The sequence below is a fragment of the Lampetra planeri genome, chromosome 12 (assembly GCF_965212315.1).
Source record: "Lampetra planeri chromosome 12, kcLamPlan1.2.h2, whole genome shotgun sequence".
In the NCBI taxonomy this organism is placed as follows: Eukaryota; Metazoa; Chordata; class Hyperoartia; order Petromyzontiformes; family Petromyzontidae; genus Lampetra; species Lampetra planeri.
In genome coordinates this window covers 1261655-1272500 of record NC_136118.1, presented here as the reverse complement: position 1 = coordinate 1272500, position 10846 = coordinate 1261655, and the positions used below count along the sequence as shown (strand labels likewise).

The following is a 10846-nucleotide window of genomic DNA, read 5'->3' as shown; positions in this document are numbered from 1 at the left end:
CTTTGTCAGCAGAGGGCAGTGTAGCAAAATCCGTTGTACTCAACTCTGCTCCCCCCACTTCCAAACCCACACTGACCAGCGTGGTGAAATAAGGTCAATAACCCCCACGATGAATGTGGCATGGCGAGTCCCTCATCCAGCAGTGGATTGGCCAGACCGTACATGTTCAACCTTTTACCTGTTGTACTTTTTGACAGAAGGAAAACAAGTCTAAATGGCTGTTACAGGTTTTTTTTGTTCATTTAGTTTATTGTTGTGAATTGAGTTGATATTTGGCGTAAGAAAGGCAATTATTTATTTATTTGTATTTATGGGTCGATATTTGTAAATGGGGTATTGAGACGCCAACAAAGCCGCTCTTAGGTCTTCTCAGGTACGTTGCCATCATCATCGCATATGGAGCCGACTTGAATTTGTCGCAGATTCGTCCTTTGTGACACACGCAAAACAGAAACGGTACACTTGGGAACAGGTGAAATCCGAGTCGAATAGAATCATTACATGCGCCGCTATCGTTACAGGGGGCAGCACGACAATCGCCGACGGGTTCTCACAGGAAACATTTTCCCTTTGACAAAAAACCGACACCAAGAAACTTTTTCACCCAACCCGCCAATACGTTTTTAGGCTGAAATAACAAATCTGTTTACCCACTGTGAAGACACGCCCGATACCAAAGAACATCAGAGTGGCCACGTGGGCGCATCTTTTATTCATCGCATCGAGCACCGTCTCGAGTGCTTATCATAAACGAGCGTTGTGCACATCAAGTTATTTATACACTTGCACATTAGTTTATTTGTCTGTGCAACTTCAGACTCGCACTTCCGCAATGCCACACGAATACCCCAGAGTGGAATGTGTAATCACACTGCATGCCGGCCTGGCAAAGGAGGCTCTTGCAGCTATTGGGAGGTACAGTAATGTGGCAACAACGTTAACGCTCATTTCGTCTCCTTGCTCGGGTGTTTGCTGCAGTCCTTTTTCATGTTTTGTTTTATAATTTTATGGGAAAATATTGAACTCTCAACATTGCTGTGAAAAGGTAAATATCTGTAAAATAAAATACCCTCGTTTGAAAACATTTACATCCTCGTGGATTGTCATTGAACACAGTTCTTTGTCATACGTCTTAAGTCAAGCCTTCATGAGGCCCAGATTCTTCTCTACGATTCTGTCCCAAGAGTTTTGTATCTTGAAAATGCGCCGAACTCAGGGAAACAACAAAGATCACGCGAAACACCAAATTGTAATTAATCAAGAAAATGTATTTTTATTGACTGCAACTTCAAAGACGTTTCACACATCCAATTAGCACAGTTGGCTACGTGCGATGCATAAGAAGTCCAACATACATACATACATTGCTGTTGGTCAAGAGTTGATTTCAAATCATCGTTTCTATGGTAGTGTAATTCACACAAATGAACCGGACACAAATTTTCCAAGAAGCATTGCAAACACTGGTAAGATGTCACACGTCGTAAAACTTTTAGAAAAACAGATGAGAAGACAGACCCTGGCAGTGCTACTGATAATACGGACTAAGTCTTCTAAACTGTTGTAGGCACTCTGCAGTGATTCAAATTATGCCAGACTCCGATTTCAATACCAGTTACTTACGCCTGTTTTTTATCTCTCCTGGAAAAATCACAACCGCAGCTACAAAGGTTATAAAATATAAAAAATGCATCCAATATTTATCTACCCTTTTCTCAACCACCAAGTCGAAATATGTCGACAGCAGTGGATATGCACAAAATTTGTTTTATCTGTTCAACGATTGCAAAGATTTGGTTGATATATTTTTCATTGTCTCTTCGTATATTTTACAAATGCTGTGTATGAAATTCAGAGTCAAGGGGAAACAAAAAGACTGAAACATTCAATGGATTTTGCTGTGATATTTGGCATTCCCAAAAATATAGTGCACAGTATGAAACCAGCAATTCAACATGGCAAACGAAGGCACCGTACAAATGTAAACTTAAATTTGGCAAGCTGCAAGATGAACGTTCGATCATGTGAGTGTACAGAAAAGGGAATCTGCTGGAAGCTCGCGAGGAGCGAGGGTACTGGGAGGGCTCTGGCACGTCACCTCCGGCCTCTCCACCACCAACTAGTTCTTCTGATCGCCTGGCTCCTGGGTGGCCACGCTGCCATCCTGCATCCCAAAGTAGGCCTTCTCCGCCATGCCAATAAACAAGCCCGTCTCCACGACCCCTGCCGCACAAACACGCACAAAAATACCCCGTATAGCCTTAACATACTTTTGGGGCAATTGCTGTTAGCGAGCAACTATTAAGGCCAGTACGGCACACGATGGGGTGGGTGGTCAGCACCACACCCGGCCACCTTTGTGCCTCAAATGGCAAGGTTTACACAGTGCAACAGGTACTCATTTGAGGCTGAGTAAACCTAGGGGAGGTCGAGAACCAGTTCAGATAATCATCACTGGTGTTGGTCGCGAACGGGAATCAAACTCTGGTCGCTGAGTTTGTAGCGCAGCGTGCCAATCGCTACACTTTCTCTCCCCGCACTCACACACACACACGGTAAGCACAGCCGTGTGCAGCAACCCTAGTCAAGCCTGGGGAGAGGACTTCTTCTCAACGAACTTTTCACATATTAAATAAATAGCAACCCGAAGTGGCTATGGTGGCAGCAGCACAATTCCTTGTTGTACCACTGCCACATCTATACTCTCTGATATAACCAACCCACACTGACCAGAGTGGTGAAGTATGATCATTTACCTCGCACAGCATGGGGCTGTATCTGTACAAATAACAAGAATGGGCATCTGTCCATGGGTTCAAATGTTAACCAATTTTTTTGCGTGAGGAATGTTTGACTGAAGTTTGTTTGACCGTTTTGTCTCATACCTGGGATGAGCGTTATCTGCGTGTTGACCACCTGCCAGTCGTGCTTACGGTCGAACTTCCAGTCCAGGATAAAGTTCCCGTTGTCCGTGACCACCGGACCCTAGAACATTGCAGGACGTTACGACCGCTAAAATATGCCACGGCCATTTCAGAAGCGAGTCTGGTTGAGTTATAATAGTGGAGGGGCAAAAAAAAAAGCGTGAATATGCATAGCGGCTAGAAAAAGCAGAGCAACACGGCGCTCTCCACCGCAGAACATCCATCATTCGGACAGACCAACTGTTACCATGGGCTGAGAAATAATGAATATGGAACAAAGCAAAAATTACAATAAGCGGTGAATAATGGGCGCTCACAGCCTTGCTGACAGCCATGCGCAGGTCGGCGGTGCCCCCAAAGCGGGCGGCAATGGTGCGCCCGACCGGAACGTACGCCATGGGCACCACCTCGATGGGGACGCCCTTCTTCCACTGCTGGCCCAGCTCGGACGATCGCTTCCTGAACAAAAGTCAATGGCGAACGGTGCTGGAGGTCATCGCTTCCAATCAAAAAGCTTCATAACGAGGTGAGGTGCCCAGTTAAGAAGAGGCTCGTTTGCAAAGAAAGGCTTTGAGTTTAAAATACACAGCATGAAAATATGTTACAAAGTATACATCATCGCAGTCGTGGGGCAGAATTTTTTTTATGGTTACAAGAAATGTTTTTAAAATAAAAATAAAACATGGGAAAATGTACTTCATATGGTTATTTGAAAATGAAATCCATTGTCCAAGCACCAAGAAAAAAAATTCAAACTCATTGAAGAGTCGAATGGAATACATTATAAATGTAAAACAGATGAGATTTTGTTCGAAGAGAAAGAGGCATCAAATCTGATGAGGATTTGCAGAGTACAGCGCTGACTTTCACCAATGCCGTTGGGCGCCACTGTAAATTACTTCCTCCCGTCAGATCACTCGGCTGTCGCAAAGCAGGCGAGCGTCAAAACGACCATGACACCCTGACTGTGTCCTGAGAACGGAAAACCCCGACATTCAAAGGACATCACGTTTACTTCCACGCTTCATTTCAGCCAGCTCTGAACGGGTCAGCGACCCGGTAAATATTTCCGCACCCAGAATGCACCCCATCCAGTCTACCTCTTGTTATGGCTGTGGCTGCAAATCACATCACCATTCCAATCTCAGCATAAACCTGGAAAACATTCAGCGAGACATGAAACCCCCCTTGTTTGCTTACCTGTAGTCGGCAACAACGATAAAACGCTTGGCACAGCTCGCGACGATCTTCTCCTGCGTGAGGCAGCCCCTGGAGCGTGGGATGAGGAGCAATTACCACACACGGCCGAGGCAGCGAGCCGCATATACAAGCCGCTCCCACGCCCCGCCATGGCGAGCGGTGCCGTGCGGTGCTCATTACCCTCCTCCCTTGATGCAGGTCAGCTTGGAGTCCACTTCGTCTGCACCGTCAATGGCCACGTCCAGCTGCAGGCGACACAATAACAGCAATGGCTGCTGGTAAATACTGAATTTTCACTCGAGCGCTACTAAATATTTCCTGCTCACATGAGAAGTGAAGTTTTGCTCATCTCCTCTTTACAGCCCTGAGCCAGTGGTAGAAATTACCCATTCCTATCGCATGGGTGAGACTATCCACAGGACATCCGCTGTTGACGTCCGCAAAAAGTGGGATTCGTTGCATATCGAACCAGGAAGGATGATGATGGGACATTGGCCTCATACTCAGCGAGTCGCTCGCTCAATCGCTAAGCCAGCTGACCAAATTAGTAATGCCTCCATACTAAATCCCAGCACTGCAAGATATAGAACTCAGCTGCCAAGTCTACGAGTGGTAATATGCTCAAGACAATCCTTTGCTAATTGAACACTCATTACAACTGCCGATTATTTTGGCTCCATGGATACCATAGATCAAATGTGTAATGCATCTAAATACAAGAGCTGCTCAAGACACTCTACAAGGCATCCGTATAAAAAGGTACACACAAGCCAAGCGAAAAATAAACTAACACAAGCAGATTTGGCAGCATCAATACAGGCCGTGCCACAACCCATCCATCAGTGCCTGATCTGGGTTCGAAGGTCAGACCTCAACGGAGGGCAGCACAAGCTCCCAGGACAAGGTCCCAGCACTCCCTCCCAGCACTCCCTCCCAGCACTCCCTCCCAGCACTCCCTCCCAGCACTCCCTCCCAGCACTCCCTCTCAGCACTCCCTCCCAGCACTCCCTCCCAGCACTCCCTCCCAGCACTCCCTCCCAGCACTCCCTCCTAGCACTCCCTCCCAGCACTCCCTCCCAGCACTCCCTCCCAGCACTCCCTCCCAGCACTCCCTCCCAGCACTCCCTCCCAGCACTCCCTCCCAGCACTCCCTCCCAGCACAAGCTCTCAGCACATCCTCTCACCACAAGCTTTCAGCACTCCCTGTCAACACAAGCTCTCACCAAACGCTCTTGTGATATTCCCCGAGCTGGAGCTGGACCAAACTCCTTGCTGCCATCCCACTACCATCATCACGTTCGTCTTTGCCACTATCCAATCGTATTCAAACATATTCTCCCCATGCCAGCCACTCACCTCAGGGTGTCTGTCGAGGTCGCTGAGCGTGAGGCCATGCTCCAGGATGAGCTGTCGTGCCTGCGGAAACGGAAACACGCCGACTGACTCTTGCCCACCACGGCACACATTTCCCAGTGCCTAGATGGTTACCAGAGCGGAGGATTTTCATTGATATTACACTGCTCTAACATATTGGAATGAACATGTAATGTATATCTTGCCTTGGTGAGCCTAGGCAATTGGCTAAAGCATCTAGGTGAAATAATTGTACAAGTCACTCATTAACGTTTCACTTTGCTTGGTATGCATAGGACATATCTGGCTAGGGCGCTGTCGACACCTGGGAAGAACATTCGAAACAGCCCATATTGATGGCCTAGCGACTACTATATGGGAAGTGCCAAGATATTGGACGTATATTTGAGACATTTTTAATATGCGGGTAATAATTTGTATAACCATGAAGTGACTTATTACTCAGGCATAGTGTCAATCAATTATAGCTGTAACAATTAAATGAAGAAATGTTTGTAACATACAACCGTGCCGTAAGTACTCGTACAAGCCGACTTGTTTCTATCCGCGCTGGGATGGCGTTGGCACATTCAGTTTCATGCAGTCATTTCACGTACTCCATGAATAAGCCACATCTTCCAAAATCATAACCATACATATCTATTATTAGCATGAATTTGACCGCGACGTTACCCAATTTGTGGAACTGCCTCTATTGGTTTTGGAACCCTACCATAAAGCTAACGTTGTGCAACAGAACCCAGCTGGCAGGCTGCTCTTCCACTGGCACAGCATCATCTCCAATGCTACCGTGTCCATGCCTGTTAAAGCCCACGTACTGTACCTGGAAAGATGTAGGGACGCATATGATTTTCAAATTTTCACTCTTCACCTTTTCCGCTGCAGAAAAAACAATGCCCTTAAAGCAAGCAATTACAGCTTGCCCATTCATGGGTCCGAAGCTGACGAGTCCAGTGTTTCACAGCACCATAACATGAGCAGAATGTGCAAGACCTGAAAACACCTTGATCGCGACAGCAAGTCGCGTCGATAACCAATGGTTAATTGTGTGGTGGCCAGTTTTCCCAGTGGCTTGGAGGTCTGACAGCTGAGGTGGCATTCCTGAGACTGGTTACCTAATGCAGTGTTTATTTAGCGAATGCTTTTACGCGTAACTTTTATACAGTTAAGAGTACCAGCTCCACCGGAAAACGAACTAATTTTATGCATATGTGTGTCAATGTTATATGAGTGGACGTCAGCCACGTAGCCACAGAACCATGTGACAGCCTCCTCCAGCACGCTGGCCGAATCATGATCCTGGCCAACACGTGACTACAGTTAAATGCAGTGAGTTGATGGTCTTAGCTCTGTCAGCAAATGACTGCATACAAATACCATCACATTTAAATTAATTCTTTACTTAATGAGGATAAATTCCAGCTACGTAAAAGTAAAAAGAAAATATCAGTTTGGGTGCTAATTCATAAACATTCGTCTGTGGCAAATGCTGCCCTCTACTGTGTGTGAACCAGAGGTCACTTGAAGGGATCCCGGGAGGTAGCTGTGATATCAGCTTCTGTGGCCCATTCTCAAACACGAACCATGACACCACTCTGTGGGCGACCCAAGCCCACGTTTGGTCTCATGGCGCCGAAAGCATCACCAGGGGATGAGACTTTTTAAATAACGAAAAAAGGTGTGCAGTTGCCACTGGTGATGGTGTAGAGCCGAGGCTGCCTCACACAGTCTCTCCACGGCGAACACCACGGTGGAACCGCTCCCAATTCCAACCACATGTCCACCCTGCAGGGTGCCAGGAGACACGGGGACAGGAGGGACACGGGCACACAGAGAGGAGACACGGGGGGACAATGGGAGACAAGTGACAGAGAGGGGGCACAGGAGGGACACGGGGTCAGACAGTCCCAGGCATTGGACTGAACCTGGCAGTGTCGCACAGCGGACTGAGTGCCGAATCTGTCGGTTCAGGTTAAGGCCCAGTTGAGCCAGGTTCGGGGTTCAGGTTAGGTAATGTATCGGCTATGTCAGGGGTCGGCAACCTGCAGCTTTGAAGCCGCATGTGTCTCTTTCCAAACTGCTCCGTGACATAATGTATGTCGTCACATGCATCGCGGCTCTTGAAATATTGAGTTTCTGTACCGAATTCGGAAAAAATATATATTTTTGTTACGTTGTTTGCCGGCCCCTGGGCTATGTGGAGCCAGGTTCGGCTACGTCGGGGGTATACAATATGTGGAACAGCACTGGCTACGGGGCTGTCAGGGTGAGTCGGGGGTTAGATCAGGGTCAGTGGTGTGGCGGGCTCAAGAGCGGAGGAGTTGAGGGGGGGGTGCAGGAATCACGAGGGAATCAGAATCTTTATTTAGACTGGAGGAATCCGATAAGCTATGAAGGTGTATGGGGCAAGTCAGCAAGTTACAATAAACAACGCAGAAAACGATTGGAGTGCAAAATAGCGAAAAGGTTAAGCAAGTCACCAAATATAAATGAATACAAAATAAATGTATTATTTTTATCAAGCTTGGGCATGCCAGCAAAACAACAACACAGTCCCAGACCACACCAAGATAACGCCACCCAGTAATCCCTCAGTGATAGGGATGGTGGAGGGGATCCCTGTTAGGGTGAGGAGTGAGGTGAGTGGGAGGTAAATGGACGAGGCTAGCAGGGGGACAGTGAAGTGAGGTTAGTAGTACAGGTGATGTGAGCGAGGTGGTGAGGCGAGCGGTTGAGGTGTGAGTTGAGAGTGGTGAGAGAGGGGGTGAGTTGAGAGTGGTGAGAGTGGAGAGAGGGGGTGAGTTGAGAGTGGTGAGTTGAGAGGGGGTGAGATGAGGGGGGTGAGTTGAGAGTGGGTGAGATGAGATGAGAGGGGGTGAGATGAGATGAGAGGGGGTGAGATGAGATGAGAGGGGGTGAGATGAGATGAGAGGGGGTGAGATGAGAGTGGGTGAATTGAGAGGGGGTGAATTGAGAGGGGGTGAGTTGAGGGGGGGTGAGTTGAGAGGGGGTGAGATGAGATGAGAGGGGGTGAGATGAGAGTGGGTGGGTTGAGAGGGGGTGAGTTGGGGGGGGTGAGTTGAGTGGGTGAGATGAGAGGGGGTGAGATGAAAGAGGGTGAGATGAGAGTGGGTGAGTTGAGAGTGGGTGAGTTGAGGGGGGGTGAGTTGAGGGGGGGGTGAGTTGAGGGGGGGTGAGTTGAGGGGGGGTGAGTTGAGAGGGGGTGAGATGAGAGTGGGTGAGTTGAGAGTGGGTGAGTTGAGAGTGGGTGAGTTGAGAGGGGGTGAGATGAGAGCGGGTGAGTTGAGAGTGGGTGAGTTGAGAGTGAGGTGACTGGTTGACGTGTGAGTTGAGTGGGTGAGTGGGGTGAGTGCATGAAGTTAGTGATTGACCTGCATTGAGTGGGTGAGGGGAGAGCGAGTGGCTGGGGGGAGAGTGGGGTGAGTGATTGACGCGCGAGTCGAGGGGGTGAGGGGTGAGCGTGGGTGAGGGCGGGTGAGGCGACTGGTTGACGTGTGAGTTGAGTGGGTGAGGTGAGTGCCTGACGCGCGAGTCGAGTGGGTGAGGTGAGTGTGTGAGGGGGTGAGGAGCCGCTCACCCTCACGTGTTGCTCCACCGCGGCCCGCGCCGCGCTCCGCTTCGCCGCCTCCTCCGCCATGCGCGCTCCGATCCGCGCCGCTCCGCTCAGCGCGCGCTGCATGCCGGCCCCCGAGCGCTCCTATTGGCCGCGACGCCACCACGTGGGAGCGTCGAGGGCGGGACCGTGAGGCGGGGGGGCGTGTCCTCACGCGGAAAGCGCGGGAACTCGGCGCCGTCCACGTGCACGAGAGAATGAGAATGTTTTATTATTGGTTCTTTCGGTAAAGTCACGTAGAAGGGAAATAATATAATAATAAAGATAAAACAATAAAATTCTCACGACGTTTCGATTGCAACACAAGCAATCATCATCAGGTGTGAAAACCACAGCAAGAAAATTTTCAATTTTTCAAATTGTATTATTTTTTCTAATTTTAAAATTGTATCATTTTCTTGCTGTGGTTTTCACACCTTATGATGATTTCTTGTGTTGCAATCTAAACGTCGTGAGAATTTGATAGTTGTATTTATTTTATTTTATTATTTCCCTTCTAAGTGACTTTACCGAAAGAACCAAGAATATGAATCCCTGCAGTCATGAACGCTTTAAATAGAATGAGAATGCTTATTTCGACTGGATCAGGAATCCGAAGATCTTTCAAGCTCTTCTTCACAGACGTCCAGTAGGGGCGGGTCAGAAACGTTACAACAACAAGTGATACTAAGGCACGATAGGAGTGCAAAGTATAGGGAAGGCAAACAAATCGGTAAGAATGCACAAATAAAACCAATCTCTTTTACTGAGCTATTAACTTATTTTTCAGAAACTGCGGAGTGAATGATAAATTGCCTGTGTGTTGGCGGCGATCGTACCGGCCTTAATAGGTGCTCGCAAAAAACAATTCGTAAAAGCCAAATCCGGGGTACTCGGGGGGATCTTTGTGTGGAGAGCACTGCGCTACGATTCCCGTTAAGGGGCCGTCCATAAATGACGTCACGCGATTTTGGACGATTTTTGACCCCCTTCATCACACGGCGTCACAAAAGGCAGACCTCCCCCTCAAATATGACGTCACAAAGCTCCCCCCCCCCAAAAAAAAATAAAACATGCTTCAAATCGCTTTAAACTATTGTCATTGTAGTGCGTATTTAATGTGCCGCTGCACTCTGATGTTGTAGGAGAAAACATTTATTAAAAGTCTACTTAATTAAGTAGAACGTGTTGTCTATATTTATTTAAAGTTGCACATTTTCATGTGACGTCACATTTCGCAACCTCCCCCCCCCCTCGTCACACATCGTCACAGATGTCTGAGCCCCCCCCCCCTAGGTGCGTGACGTCATTTATGTACGGCCCCTTATCAAGTGCTCACTAAAAACCGTGCACGTCTCAATGGAGATCCGTTTGGAGTACACGTGTAGTACTGCGTGTCAACAAGCGAAGGCGGTAGTCATGAGTGGTGTATCTCTAACCCCATTGACAAAGATCCCCCATATAGCCTGTAACAGACTGTAGGGGCAAATGCAGTTAGCGAGCACCTATGAAGGCCGGCACGGCACACGAGGGGGTGGGTGGCCAGCACCACGCCCGACCGCCTTTGTCTCCCCACTGGCGATGATTTTACACACTGCACCAGGTACACGTTTGAGGCTGAGTCGACCTGCGGGAGGCCCAGGAACCGGTTCAGATCATCGCCACCGGTGTTGGCCGTGAGCGGGAATCGAACTCGGGTTCGCCGGGTTCGTAGCGCAGTGCGCTAAGGGGCCGT

The 10846-nt window shown here is 48.5% G+C and overlaps 1 protein-coding gene across 1 annotated transcript; it reads right to left on the bottom strand.

The window, feature by feature from the left end:
- Window positions 1-1247: 1247 nt before the first annotated feature.
- RPIA (ribose 5-phosphate isomerase A) lies at window positions 1248-9258 on the bottom strand. The gene is made up of 9 exons (XM_078599125.1): window positions 9097-9258; window positions 7223-7283; window positions 6322-6377; window positions 5481-5540; window positions 4305-4369; window positions 4125-4193; window positions 3242-3383; window positions 2886-2985; window positions 1248-2223 (listed from the first exon to the last, which is right to left on the bottom strand). Exons 1-9 carry the CDS (start codon window positions 9196-9198, stop codon window positions 2120-2122), a joined length of 759 nt encoding a protein of 252 aa, XP_078455251.1. The 5' UTR covers window positions 9199-9258; the 3' UTR covers window positions 1248-2119.
- Window positions 9259-10846: the final 1588 nt, after the last annotated feature.

Coding starts and splice junctions, on each gene's coding strand:
- RPIA (XM_078599125.1), bottom strand. CDS start 9,198: ATGCAGCGCGCGCTGAGCGGAGCGGCGCGGATCGGAGCGCGCATGGCG. Junction 5,541..6,321: donor GCGTCCCTACATCTTTCCAG/GTACAGTACGTG, acceptor CCGTTTCCGCAG/GCACGACAGCTCATCCTGGA. Junction 2,224..2,885: donor GCAGATAACGCTCATCCCAG/GTATGAGACAAA, acceptor TTTGTGCGGCAG/GGGTCGTGGAGACGGGCTTG.